The 15,209-nt window shown below is 43.8% G+C and overlaps 1 protein-coding gene across 3 annotated transcripts in view; it reads left to right on the forward strand.

The window, feature by feature from the left end:
* The window catches only part of dag1 (dystroglycan 1), a 104,914-nt gene extending 96,112 nt beyond the window's left edge, over positions 1-8,802 (forward strand). For all 3 annotated transcript variants that reach the window (XM_072582707.1, XM_072582705.1, XM_072582706.1), the window contains exon 3: positions 4,596-8,802. In XM_072582707.1, the coding sequence (XP_072438808.1) occupies positions 4,596-6,992 (2,397 nt within the window). In that variant the 3' untranslated portion in view covers positions 6,993-8,802. The remainder of the gene's footprint in view (positions 1-4,595) is intronic.
* The last annotated feature ends 6,407 nt before the right edge of the window (positions 8,803-15,209 follow it).

The following is a 15,209-nucleotide window of genomic DNA, read 5'->3' on the forward strand; positions in this document are numbered from 1 at the left end:
CCTCAAATTTGGAGACCAGAACTGCACACAGTATCAAATTTGGAGACCAGAACTGCACACAGTAAAAACCAACCCCCTCAACTCCCAAGTCAACCAAGTGAACCTCTTCTGCAACCCCTCTAGTGCCAACGCATCCTTTCTCAAGTAAGCAGACCAAAACTGCACACAATACTCCAGTTGTGGCCTAAACAGCTGCAACATAACCTCCCTGCTTTTAAACTCAATCCCTTTACCAATGAAGGACAAAATTCCATTTGCCGTTTTAATTACCTGTTGCATCTGCTGGTGGAGTAAAAAATGTGTCTGGATTGAAGTGTGCAAACTCTTAAGGGGTTTTGACAAAGTGGATTTGGACGGGATGTTTCCTCATAGGAAAAATCTAGAACTAGGGATTGCTGATTAAAAATTGGAGATCGCTCATGTAAACCAAGACATTTGGATGTTATTTTTGTCTGACTGTCGTGAGTCTTTGCGTCTCTCTTCCTGAGTTGGTGGTGGAGTCAAAATTGATTATTTTTAAGGCAGAGTTAGGCCGATCCTTATGGTGTGGAAAGATAGGCTGTAATGTGGAGTTGAGATTGAAATCAGATCAGCCATGATCTTATTGAATGATGGAGCAGGCTCAAGGCGCTGAATTGTCCCAGTTTATAGATTCATAAAGTGATGCAAAAGCTCCCCCCATCTCTCCCACTTTGGGAAAATTGCAGGTTTTCATTTTATAGCCTCTTTTTCTTTCGGAGAATTCTTGAATGCATCCGTTAAAATATCATCATCTGCGTAGTAGCTAATTTCAGGGTTGTCTGTGTGAGTGCAACATTTCATAATAAACTCCACAGAGCAGTAGATCCAGTCAAGAAGCTTGCTGCCCAATGTTGATGTACATTGTGTCCTAGAAAGTTAAAAATCACACAACACCAGGTTATAGTCCAACAGGTTTAATTGGAAGCACATTAGCTTTCGGAGCAATGCTCCTTCATCAGGTGATTGTCACCTGATGAAGGAGCGTCGCTCCAAAAACTAGCGTGCTTCCAATTAAACCTGTTGGACTATAACCTGGTGTTGTGTGATTTTTAACTTTGTACACCCAGTCCAACACCGGCATCTCCAAATCATGTGTCCTAGAAGGCATTGAAATACCTAATTGAAGCTATGCTATGGAATTTTCTGATGGAGCCTTTGAAAAATGGCTCTGTTAAGGAAATAAGCAACAGGGCTACAATACAGAAATAACTTTAATCTCTAAAATAGCTTTCAACACCCTTGAGTATCCCAGGTTACAAAACTATAATATTGATTTGAGTGTTGATTGAGTGATAAATACCAGAAGTCTCTGGTGACCTCTCTTACTCTTTAAACTAATGCCATGAGAACTTGCCCATTGAATGAGAGTTGACATTCATCTGGAAAAAGTGAGGACTGCAGATGCTGGAGATCAGAGCTGAAAAATGTGTTGCTGGAAAAGCGCAGCAGGTCAGGCAGCATCCAAGGAACAGGAGAATCGACGTTGCGGGCATAAGTCTTCATTCCTGAAGAAGGGCTCATGCCCGAAACATCGATTCTCCTGCTCCTTGGATGCTGCCTGACCTGCTGCGCTTTTCCAGCAACACATTTTTCAGCAGCATTCATCTGGAAAACACCACGACTAGCAATGCAGCACTCCCTCAGTCTCTGCAATGAAGCAACAGATTGGAGTATTTTTCCTCTGGTCCCTGAAGTGGGACTTGAGCCCACAATCAGCTGACTTTGAAGTGAAAGTGCTATCAGCTAACTTAGAATAATTTGGTTATATGCTTGCAGTAGCCGATTATGCTAAAAAGAAAATATATACGACCTCACTGCCAGGCTGTTTTATATAGTAATCTTCCTATAATCTGATACCAGGAACACTGGCCAGTTCTAGCAGCTCTTTGGAATTCCAAACAAATTTCAATAATTTAAACAGTCCATACCTTAAATTGTCTTTACCTCAATGATTTTCAATTTCTACAACTGTCAGCTAAACTCAAATCCAAATTACATCGCCAAGCAAACAACATGTTTTTTTTTAATGTGGTTTGGCAGCTCCCTCAAGCTTGTGGTCTCTGAGGCAACTAAACAAATCTCTGCCCAAGTTTGGGTTGAATTAAGCTGGTGGTGGGGCATGATTTTGAATGCTACTGGCTTTTAAACATTGCTTTTGTATTACAATTGAATTAATAGCCACTAGTCCAATACTACATATTATACATCATTTCTATCACTGATTGAATGAAAGGGACAGGTGCTTTATATCCTAGTATTCTGGATGAGACAGAGAATGAGATTTTCAGGGTAACAGTTACTGTAGGTAATAACAGGCACTACCTAGCAAGCAAAGAATTGGAAACAAGAAAATATATCTGTATTTTAAAAAGGGTAGCAGGTTTGATCCTGATGTCCACAGACCCATTCATTAGTCTTACATTTTTAACAGAAAATAATGCAGCATATAGGATGAAGGTCTATCCAAAAAATAACATAAATACAAAATATTACAGCATAAATTTGGAAGAGGAAGATTCTGCTCAATAAAATTTTATTTCATTGAACATATTATAGTGAAAATATAAAGTTGCTTTTCCATTAGCATCATTAAGCTTTCAGACGACTTTTGGCAAAAGTTCTGCGTGAAAGACTTCTAATTAAGCAAAATGAATTCCATTTTTGATTTTCTAATGACAGAACTGCTCTACAAGCTGAAGGCTCTGACTGAATTGCATTAAATTTCAGGAAAAGGCTGAAAATACTGTCACAAAAAGGCAGGTTTTACAGTTTCAAGTATCCTATAGAATCAGTTTCTGCTAATCTGTTTCCACAAACTTATTTTTTTTTAGTGCAGCCTTGGTTACATGCTGCTATGTTTGAGACTTGAATGCATAATGTGGGGTGGCAGTCCATTGCAGCACTGGGAGAGTGTTACAGGTGTCATCATCCAGATGAGACTGCTTTTATCTGAATTTCTCAGTTGGAGATAAAAGATCCTGTGACATGGCACAATCTTGAAAAGTGGGGAATTCTGTCTCTGGCTCGCTCCTCCCTTTGTCTGTTTCCTCTGCTTTCCCCCTCAACTTCCCTACCCATCCCTGCGCCAAATATTTTGTCTTTGTCTGTCTCTCACGGCCCCATTCCCCTGGCACAGATCCTATTTGTTACACATATCTCTGGCGGAAAGCAGGCTGTAATTATTCAGATTTGTAAATTGATAATTTGATTGGTGAGGAGCTGTAATAGCTCCCGTACAAAAGTCTTAGGTCGGAAAATGGGAAATTATTGCATGTGAAGTGCCAGCCAAGTTGGGTTTTGAAATATTGACCTGTATCCTACAAACTCATTACAGGGTACTGCATTTGATAGATATATTAGAGATTTATATATTCAAACTACAGTGAGTTTATCAGATGTATTGACAATGCTATAATAAGGACCACAGTTTAAAGTATATTGTTTTTCCTTTTTGAATTGTCAAACATTCATCAAATGAAATTTGATAATAAATGAAAGCACTGTACAATGTTTAATGATGTCAGTTAAAATAAATAGAACTGAATTGTCATGAGGAAGGTTGGTTAGGAGCATAGGACCACGCTGTGTAATTGTCCCTTTCCATGCCATAGCAACCCTGTGATGTGGAAACAGGCCATTCAGCCCATCAAATCCACACCAACCCTCCCAAAGACTATCCCACCTAACCCCACCCCTCTTACCCTGTATACCTGCATTTTCCATGGCTAATCCACCTAGCCTGCACATCCCTGGACACTATAGGCAATTTAGTATGGCCAATCCACATAACCTGCATATCATTGGACTGTGGGAGGAAACTGGAGCACCGAGAGGAGTGGCGGTGTCAGGGGAAGACTGGGGTATGGGAGGGGTGGTCTTGAGGGAGGTCTGGAGTCTAGCACTACCTGTAGCCTCACCAATCGGGAAGGCCCAGTTTGGGTAATGGCTTTTGTGAGTAAAAGTGTGCAGTGTTATCTTAAACCTTTGCTCACTCATGTCAGTTGTCTTATACCAGTTTAAATATGGTGGTGTCTTGGAAGTCAGTGCATTCCTCGTTTGTTGCAGTTTCAATTTTGAAGAAAAGTTGATCAGTTTTGAGGATTTTGGTGAATTCTTCTAATTCTGCTGTTGAGTGTAAATGCTAACTACTAAAAACCAAGAACAGAAAGTGTCTTGTTGGAATGACCTCACCATTTGAGAGAGTGTGGTATAGCACTTGAAAATCCATAAAGCAATTCTGAAGGAGTCTTCAGGGGAGTAGGGATGTGCCCTGGTAGCTGTGAAAATTTTTAATATTTATAAAGCTGGTTTTTGGAATTAATAACATCTGTTGTTTGTTGAGTAAATATCTCCACGGCTGTTCATTGATACCATAGAAAGCAGTTTGAACCATATGTCACTAAATGGTGCCTTCTGCCAAATTGGGAGAGTGGGAAAAATGAATCAGGCCTCTTGATTACATCTGTTTAGAACCACGAGAAAGTAATGAATGGGCTTTTATCCCTGCAGGCTGAGATTTGATATGAAAATGCTGTGCGAAAGACAGTAAATCCGTATCTTTCTTCTCTTCCTAGATTACAGAGTCTGGGAAGGAGACACTGCCCTCATGGCTGCATTGGGACCCAGTGAATCATTCACTTCAGGGGCTCCCATTGGACACAGACAGAGGGGTCCATTATATCTCAGCCACTGCCCTGGAGGTGGCTGCCAATGGAAGCTTTGTGCCTTTTGCTGAAGATGTCTTCTCCATTGAAGTTCTTCCAGATGACCCATTAGACAGCGCTCCCCTCACTGTGGCATCGCAGTTGGTCAATGAGGTTACGCCATCTGTCTGTGGGCCTGAGGAACCCCTCACCATTTTAACTGTGATCCTCGATGCTGACCTCACTAAGATGACAGCCAAGCAACGGATTGGGCTGTTGGAACAAATGCAGAAGTTTGCAGAGGTGGGACTCCATCAAATGAAGCTCGTTCCAGTTGTCAACAACCGTTTGTTCGACATGTCTGCCTTTATGGCTGGACCTGGGAATGCAAAGAAGGTCGTGGAGAACGGGGCTTTGGTGTCCTGGAAGATTGGATGTTTCTTAAATCAGAACAATGTCCCTAATATCAGCAGCGTGGAGATCCCAGCCAAGGAGGGCACCATGTCTGCTCAGCTTGGCTACCCTGTCGTAGGGTGGCACATTGCCAACAAGAAACTACAGGTGACTAAGAGAGTGCGAAGGCAAATAAATCTCACTCCAACGCCTGTCATTGTTGCACTGCCACCGACAACCGCTGTTAGGGAACCTCCCAGTCATATAGTCCCAACACCAACCTCCCCAATTATTGCACCAACCACAGACAGAGTGGCACCACCAATCAGGAAACCATTGATAAGTAGGCCAGTTAAAACAGTCAGACCAAAAGATACAATCACTCACACGCCCACTTTGGGTCCTGTGCAACCAACCAGGGTGTTGGAAAAATCAAGTACAACGATCCCTGGCCAAATTGAGCCGACTGTGACCAGGCCTGGTTATGTTGAGCCCACTGCTGTGCTGCCTCCTCACACGACTAAGAAACCACGGGTTACCACTTTGAAACCACAAGTTACAACTCCAACGACAGTTACCACCAGCACTGGTAAGCCAAAGGGACAAACCAAGGCTCCACGGGTCACAAGCAAGCCATCCACCAAGCTGCGTACCACCTCACCACCCACCAGGCGTACAACCAGCCCTGTCCATGCCACCAAGCCCTTCCGGCCACCTGTTGGCGACAATCAGCCACCCAAGCTTACAAACCACATTGACCGTGTGGACTCGTGGGTGGGAACTTACTTCGAGGTCAAGATCCCATCTGACACTTTCTATGACGATGAGGATGGCACCACTGACAAGCTGCAACTGACCCTCAAGCTCAGGGAGCAGCAGGCACTGCCCGAGAACTCATGGGTCAAGTTCAATGGCACCAGCCAGCTGCTATACGGCTTGCCTAACACTGGGCACGAAGGCAAGCACGAGTACTTCATGCATGCTGCTGACAAGGGTGGCCTGACGGCTGTGGATGCTTTTGAGGTCCACGTGCATAGCCGGCCTCACAATGGCAAGTCGAGCGCCAAATTTGCTGCCCGGTTTCATGGAGATCACACGAAGGTGGCCAACGATGTCAACAAAAAAATCCAGCTGATCAAGAAGCTGGCCTATGCGTTTGGCGACCGTAACAGCAGCACCATTACCCTGCACAGCATCTCGAAGGGCTCCATTGTGGTCGAATGGACTAACAACACGCTGCCCCTCGAGCCCTGTCCCAAGGAGCAGATTCAGTCCTTGAGCAGGCGCATTGCAGACGATGACGGCAAGCCTAACCAGGTCTTCACGGCAACCATGGAGCCGGAGTTCTCCCCCATCAATGTGTCTGTCACGGGCACAGGTAGCTGCAAGAATATCCAGTTTGTGCCAGCGGTTCCGTTCTCTGAGCCTCCCATCCAGCCCACCGTGTTGGTAGCTGCTGGTGAGGGGCCGTCCAGGACCAGCAACGATGATGTTTACTTGCACACTGTCATCCCGGCAGTGGTGGTGGCTGCCATTCTGCTCATTGCGGGCATCATCGCCATGATCTGCTACCGCAAGAAGCGGAAAGGGAAGCTCACCATCGAGGACCAAGCCACCTTCATCAAGAAAGGTGTTCCTATCATTTTTGCAGATGAACTCGATGACTCCAAGCCCCCTCCTTCGTCCAGCGTCCCACTCATCCTTCAGGAGGAGAAGCCTCCTCTTCCTCCTCCGGAGTATCCCAGCCAGTCCAGCCACGAGGCCATCCCCTTGGGCCAGGATCTGATTGGTGAATACACTCCTCTGAGAGAGGAGGATCCCAATGCACCGCCCTACCAGCCCCCACCACCCTTCACAGCGCCAATGGAAGGTAAAGGCTGCCGTCCAAAGAACATGACCCCGTACAGATCCCCACCACCTTACGTCCCCCCCTAATACTTGAAGGAGCCTGGAAGCCCCATGCCCCCACCCCACCCCCCTTTCCACACCAGTGCTGTCTGTAGGGAATGGAAGCCTGCCATCATTTTTAATTTTCTGAGCACTGGGTTTGTCGGTTTGGAAGTAAATAATGCTGATGTTTCACTGCAGCCCTTAGTGCTGCTGTTCACCTCCCTGAATTGACGGGACGGTCTCCCAGTCAGCATTGTTACTTTGATCGTTTCTGTACATTGTTATCGCAGGCTTCAGAACATTTGTTTTAAAATGCTAAAGAGACCACGGGCAGCACTGGGGGGATGTTTGATACGGTTTGCCTTTAACACTAATTGTACTGTTTTCTATTCACGTGTCTAGCAACGGAAGTATAACAAAACAGTAGCCTAATGTAAATGTCAGAGACTGTACTGAAATCGGTTTGTTTTACATTTAATCCACTGTACCTAAACTTATACTTCTAGTTTTGGCCATGTTAATTATTTTGAGGTAGAACTTTTCTCTGCTCTGGCTTTTGGGACACCTTGTCAACTTTCATTTTGCTTGTTATCATTTCTTGCTGTCTGGCCTCCTTCACTGGTTCGCTAACTACATTTCCTTTAAGGTCACCGGTTCTTTCATGCTGTTCAGTGCCGAGCGCTTACAAAGTTGTCCGGTGCATCACTGGACTGTGAGATGGTGCTGCACATCTCTCTCACCTCACGTGCTGTCTCTTCATGCTCACATTTGGCATTCTGTCCACCTCAGCTGCCTCTCCTCTGCCTTGCACGTTTTTTAACTCTCTGGGTTCTCTGTTTCTTCCCTTTTCCTTGTGCATCCCATTTCTTGCTCTCTCATACACCCTTTCCCCCTCTAATTTGTGCAGTTTATATAAAGTTACTTGCCTGTTGGGTCCTGCTCCTCCCATTTCAGCTTGCCTGCCGACGTACAGGGGTCTTATGGTAGATTATATTCTAGTCAGCCAGAAATGATTAAAATAAAAAATTCAATCTAATTTTTTTACTAAATTTTTGATACAGCCTCAATCCTTTTATTAAAAGCATACTGCAATTTGTAAACGCTTGGCTTGTTAGGAATTGTTGAAATGAAATTGGGTTTGATTTTTTTCTTTTTCTTTCCCATTCTTCACCCCACCCCCCCAACTCTTTCTTTCCTTTCTCTCTCTCTCTTTCCTTTCTCTCTCTCTCTCTCTCTCTCTCTCTCTCTCTTCCTCTCTCTCTCTTCCTCTCTCCTCTCTCTCTCTCTCTCCTCTCTCTCTCTCCTCTCTCCACTCTCTCTGCTCTTTCCTCTCGCGTGCTCTCTCTCTCTTGCTCGCTCTTGCGCTCTCTCTCCCCCTCCCTCTCTCAGATCACCTTAAACTTTAGTTTTAGAGGGGTTTTTAAGAAAATTTTACTGCTTTTATTTTTAAAGATGATTATTCTCACAGGATATCACGTAGGTGTGATGTCTGCCGCACACTTTACTGGACTGAACCACAAAGAGATGGTATTTGGAACTTGGACTCGCAAAAAAACCATTGCAATAAACGTGTGTTGCGCTAGCATGGGTGGTCAAGCTCTAGAGCTGGCTTAATGCACACGCCATGGGATCTTGAAGCCATAATAGAACATGGCGCACATACCCTGTGTGCGCTTCGATCTGCAATGGCCAGGAGAGAACTGATTCACCTATCACCACGGTGATTGGCAGGCAAATCAAAACAGAATAATGCATTATTAGCGATTTTACTTTTTACAGTTATTAGTAAACATTTTATTTATGCCACTAGGCACTGTATGTTGGAAGTCTTGTATTAAAATGTGTTTTCACCAAACTGATTTTTGTTTTCTTGTAATTTTTGCCTTGTGTCATGTGCATGTTCATAATCATATGTAATGTGGTGTTGGGCAATTCATATGCAAGGCATTGGCTTCCCCTCTTGAGGAATTGAACCTAGCCAAGACTGTGTGAAATTTTCTTCTGTACTAAGCCACTGCGCTGCTTATTATCACTATCAGTTGGAGGTAGAGCAGGACTGCAGCAGACAGGTTGTTTAAACAACACAATACATGAACTACAGCAAACAAGACTCATCACTAATATATATAAATCAGGAGATTGCTGTAGTAAGAAAAAAGCAGGGATACATGACCAGAAATGTACAGTGAGTGGAGACTAGGTTCACCGTATGCTTACAAGTCAATGCCAGTGTGATCACAAGGTGTAATCAATGGAAATTATCCAATCATTTTCATCCTGACTGAGACACTAACATATATAGTCATGTTATATCAGATGGGACCTAAGGTCAAATAAATATATTGGACATATCAACCTGGTGTGTAGTGCACAGCAATGCCGTACATTTCGACATGCTCATCCAATGAAAGCTTTTTTCGGGTATAATGTAAATATCCCACCTTATTAAAGTAAATACATTGACTGGCACACACCACACTGATTTAGAGAAAAGCCAAAAATATTTTCCCCCATTTGTCATTGCCTGTGAATTTATCATATGATCATTAGTGGTGTATCCCTGTCAGGACCTTTTTATGTGTATATGTGAAGATGATTTTATTTTATTTCTTTTTACCTTCCTAATTTTTAACCATTTTCCAAACATTTTCATATTTCCTGTTATGCTTAATGTGCAATCTTTTTCTTTAGTTGCTATGTTACCCTTCTTTCTTTCTTCAGCTGTAGTCTGCCATTATTACTGGGATTAATGCTGGGTTAGGATAGGGATTGTCATAGAATCCCTACAGTGTGGAAACTGGCTATTTGGCCCAACAGGTCCCCACTGACCCTCCAAAGAGTATCCAACCCAGACCCACCCTCCTACCCTATCTCAGTAACTCTAAATTTTCCATAGCCAATCCACCTCACCATCACATCTTTGTACTGTGGGAGGATACTCAAGCAGATGAAGGGAGAATGTGTAAACTCCACACAGACAGTTGCCCAAGGGTGGAATCGAGCCCAGGTGCCTAGTGCTTGAGGCAGCAGTGCTAGCCACTGAGCCACCGTGCTGGGTGCGATGCTCTTCAGAGGGTCGATGTGGACACTAATGGCCTGCTTCCACACTGTAGGGATCCCATGATTACTGGCTAATTTTATCTTGCTTTCACAAAGTTCCAATGGACTCATGATTTCTGTTTTAAATGGTGTTCCATTGCTGTTCTGTTCCTTTTGTTGACACCAGCCTCCTCCTTGTCTATCTTGGATTCCAGCATCTAAATTTTCTTTTGTCTCTAACTGTTCTGTTTCTTTTGTCAGTAATTATGCTAATCTATTTTCCCTGGCACATCTGCTTTTTCTATTCTTCTTTTCTTGATCTTTGTCTTATATCTGCTTTATGACTTTAAACTTTATTCTGTTGTGATCAATATTGTCTGGATGTTTCCCAGCGATTTACTACTTATGTGCTCTGGCTCATTTGCCTTTACGAGATTTGTCATTGCTCTCTCCTCAAATAAGCAAATGTCCTGTATGTACTGGTTTTTAAAAAAACTCTTCTTCAGCCCCTGCCAGATCCAAAGTTGAACAAAGTACTCCAGTTCATCTCTGCTCAGCTGCAGAACAGTGTCCATACCTTTTTCCTATCGCATTAGTAATTTGTTTTGTGCCTATGCACCATCTATTAGCAATTTCTTAATTTTTAGAGAAAGTGGTCAGAAGTTAAAATCACTATTTCAAAAAATTGCTTTGTTTGGTTGGGGGGGGGGGGGGGGGAGGTGGTGGGATTCAATTTTTCACCTCAATTTCCCCACACTAAGCTCCATCTGATGGTTTGTACACTCAATTAGTCTATGTTGCTTTCCTTTTTTTTGCTCCCATTTAACTATTTACTGGAACACCTTAAATAAGGAATGTCCATAAACCTGGATACAATTCGCCTTATTTTATGGTGTAGAGAGGTCCCATGCTCTGACCAGTTCTGCTGCTTAATTGGAAACATGTTTTCCACTGCCATCACAAATTCATATACTGTTCAAAATAAGGACATAATGTGGAACTTTTTCACATGGGTTTTGGTTGCTTCTTCATGTAACCTGTTCCACTTAACAGTTAATCTAATTCTGCATGCAATAAATCAGAAGGTGGACCAGTGTATGAATAAAATACGGGTTGAGTTATTTAAATGAAATAAACATCACTTAGTCATAGAGAGGTACAGCATGGAAAACAGACCCTTAGCATCAACCTGTCCACGTCGATGAGATATCCCAACCCAATCTAGCCCCACCTGCCAGCACCTGGCCCATGTCCCTCCAAACCCTTCCCAGTCATATACCCATCCAAATGCCTTTTAAACATTGCAATTGTTCCAGCCTCCACCACTTCCTCTGGCAGCTCATTCCATACTTGTACCACCCTCTGTGTGAAAACGTTGCCCCTTAGGTCTCTTTTATATCTTTCCCCTCTCACCCTAAACCTATGCCCTCTAGTTCTGGACTGCCTGACCCCAGGGAAAAGTCACTGTCTATTTACCCTATCCATGCCCCTCATAATTTTGTAAATCTCTATAAGGTCACCCCTCAGCCTCTGACCCTCCAGGGAAAACAGCCCCAGCCCGTTCAGCCTCTCCCTATAGCTCAAATCCTCCAACCCTGGCAACATCCTTGTAAATCTTTTCTGAATCCTTGCAATCTTCACATCTTTCCGATAGGAAGGAGACCAGAATTGCACGCAATATTCCAACAGTGGCCTAACCAATGTCCTGTACAGCGGCAACATTGTGTACTCAATACTCTGACCAATGAAGGAAAACATACCAAATGCCGCCTTTACTATCCTATCTACCTGTGACTCCACTTTCAATGAGCTATGAACCTGTACTCCAAGGTCTCTTTGTTCAGCAACACTCCCTTGGACCTTACCATTAAGTGTATAAACCCTGCTAAGATTTGCTTTCCCAAAATGCAGCACCTCTCATTTATCTGAATTAAACTCCATTTGCCACTTCTCAGCCCATTGGCCCATCTGGTCTAGATCCTGTTGTAATCTGAGGTGACCTTCTTCGCTGTCCACTACACCACCATTTTTGGTGTCATCTGCAAACTAACTTACTGTACCTCTTATGCTCTCATCCAAATCATTTATGTAAATGACATAAAGTAGAGAACCCAGCTCCAATCCTTGTGGCACTCCACTGGTCACAGGCTTCCAGTCTGGAAAAACAACCCTCCACCAGCACCCTCTGTCTCTACTTTTGAGCCAGTTCTGTATCCAAATGGCTGGTTCTCCCTGTATTCCGTGAGATCTAACCTTGCTAATCAGTCTCCCGTGGGGAACCTTGTCGAAAGCCTTACTGAAGTCCATATAGATCACATCTTCTGCTCTGCCCTCATCAATCCTCTTTGTTACTTCAAAAACCTCAATCAAGTTTATAAGACCTGATTTTCCACGCACAAAGCCATGTTGACTATCCCGAATCAGTCCTTGCCTTTCCAAATACATGTACATCCTGTCCGTCAGGATTCCCTCCAACAACTTGCCAACCACCGAGGTCAGGCTCACTGGTTTATAGTTCCCTGGCTGCTCCTAACCACCCTTTTTAAACAGTGGCACCACATTAGCCAACCTCCAGTCTTCCGGCACCTCACCTGTGACTATTGATGATACAAATAGCAAGAGGCCCAGCAATTCACTTCTCTAGCTTCCTACAGAGTTCTAGGGTACACCTGATCAGGTACTGGGGATTTATCCACCTTTACGCATTTCAAGACATCCAGTACTTCCTCCTCTGTAATATTGACATTTTGCAAGATATCGCCATCTATTTCCCTACAGTCTATATCTTCCATATCCTTTTCCACACACTGATGCAAAATACTCCTTTAGTATCTCCCCCATTTTCTGTGGCTCCACACAAAGGCTGCCTTGCTGATCTTTGAGGGGCCCTGTTCTCTCCCTAGTTACCCTTTTGTCCTTAATGTATTTGTAAAATCCTTTGGATTATCCTTAATTCTACTTTTCAAAGCTATCTCAAGTCCCCTTTTTGCCCTCCTGATTTCCCTCAAATATACTCCTCTTAAGTATACTCCTACTGCCTTTATCCTCTTCTAAGGATTCACTCAATCTATCCTGTCTATACCTTTCATATGCTTCCTTTTTCTTAACTAAACCCTCAATTTCTTTAGTCATCCAGCATTCCCTCTCCCTACCAGCCTTTCTTTTCACCCTAACAGGAATATACTTTCTCTGGATTCTTATCTCATTTCTGAAGGTTTCCCATTTTTCAGCCGTCCTTTTACCTATGAACATCTGCCCCCAATCAGCTTTCGAAAGTACTTGCCTAATACCATAAAAATTGGCCTTTGTCCAATTTAGAACTTCAACTTTTAGATCTGGTCTATCCTTTTCCATCAGTATTTTAAATCTAATAGAATTATGGTCGCTGGCCCCAAAGTGCTCCCCCACTGACACCTCAGTCACCTGCCCTGCCTTATTTCCCAAGAGTAGGTCAAGTTTTGCATCTTCTCTAGTAGGTACATCCACATACTGAACCAGAAAATTGTCTTGTACGCACTTAACAAATTCCTCTCCATCTAAACCTCAAACACTATGGCAGTCGCAGTCTGTTTGGAAAGTTAAAATCCCTGGCCAGAACCACCCTATTATTCTTACAGATAGCTGAGATCTCCTTACAAGTTTGTTTCTCAATTTCCCTCTTGACTATTAGGGGTCTATAATACAATCCCAATAAGGTGATCATCCCTTTCTTATTTCTCAGATCCACCCAAATAACTTCCCTGGATGTATTTCTGGAAATATCCTCCCTCAGTACAGCGGTAATGCTATCCCTTATCAAAAACGCCACTCCCCCTCCTCTCTTGCCACTCTTTTCTATCCTTCCTGTAGCATTTGTATCCTGGAATATTAAGCTGCCAGTCCTGTCCATACCTGAGCCATGTTTCTGTATTGCTGTGATATTCCAGTCCCATGTTCCTAACCATGCCCTGAGTTCATCTGCCTTCCCTGTTAGGCCACTTGCATTGAAATAAATGCAGTTTAGTTCATTAGTCCTATCTTGTCCCTGCCTGTCCTGACTGTTTGACTCACTTCTGTTCTCAGCTGTACCCGTCTCAGATCGATCTCTTTCCTCATTATCTCCCTGGGTCCCACCCCCCCACCTTACTCGTTTAAATCCTCCTAACAGTTCTAGCAAATTTCCCTGCCAGTATATTTGTCCCTTTCCAATTTAGGTGCAATCCATCCTTCTTGTACAGGTCACTTCTACCCCAAAAGAGATTCCAATGATCCAAAAATGTGAATCCTTCTCCCATATACCAGCTCCTCAGCCATGCATTCATCTGCTCTATCCTCCTGTTCCTACCCTTACTAGCTCATAGCACTGGGAGTAATCCAGATATTACTGCTCTCGAGGACCTTTTTAAATTTCTGCCTAACTCTCTGTAATCTCCCTTCAGAATCTCAAACTTTTTCCCTTCCTATGTCGTTGGTTCCAATGTGGACAATGACCTCTTGCTGGCCCCTCTCGCCCGTCAGAAAGTTCTACACCCTTTCTGAGACATCCTTGATCCTGGCACCAGGGAAGTCACGCACCAGGGAAGTCACACACCATTCTGCTTTTTTGTTGCTGGCCACAGAAACATCTGTCTGTACCTCTGACTAGAGAATCCCCTCACGCAATTGATCTCTTGGAAGCCAAAATACCCCTCGTTGCATTAGAGTCCGTCTCAATACCAGAAACTTGGCTGTTCGTGCTACGTTCCCCTGAGAATCCATCACCCCCACATTTTCCAAAACAGCATACCTGTTTGAAATGGATATAGCCACAAAAGACTCCTGCACTAGCTGGGTGGCACAGTGGTTAGCACTGCTGCCTCACAGCGCCAGAGACCTGCCTCAGGTGACTGTGGAGTTTGCACGTTCTCCCCGTGTCTGCGTGGGTTCCCTCCGGGTGCTCCGGTTTCCTCCCACAGTCCAAAGATGTGCGGGTCAGGTGAATTAGCCGTGCTAAATTGCCCATAGTGTTAGGTAAGGGGTAAAAGTAGGGGTGTGTGTGGGTTGTGCTTTGGCGGGTCGGTGTGGACTTGTTGGGCTGAAGGGCCTGTTTCTACACTAAGTAATCTAATCTCTCTTACCTTTCCTGGAGTTAACCCATCTATGTGACTGTATCTGAGACTTTTCCCCCTTCCTATAACTGCCATCCATCACATATTGTTGCTGTTGTAAATTCCTCATTGCTTCTAACTGTGAATCCAATCGATC

Source organism: Chiloscyllium punctatum, chromosome 12 (assembly GCF_047496795.1).
Source record: "Chiloscyllium punctatum isolate Juve2018m chromosome 12, sChiPun1.3, whole genome shotgun sequence".
In the NCBI taxonomy this organism is placed as follows: Eukaryota; Metazoa; Chordata; class Chondrichthyes; order Orectolobiformes; family Hemiscylliidae; genus Chiloscyllium; species Chiloscyllium punctatum.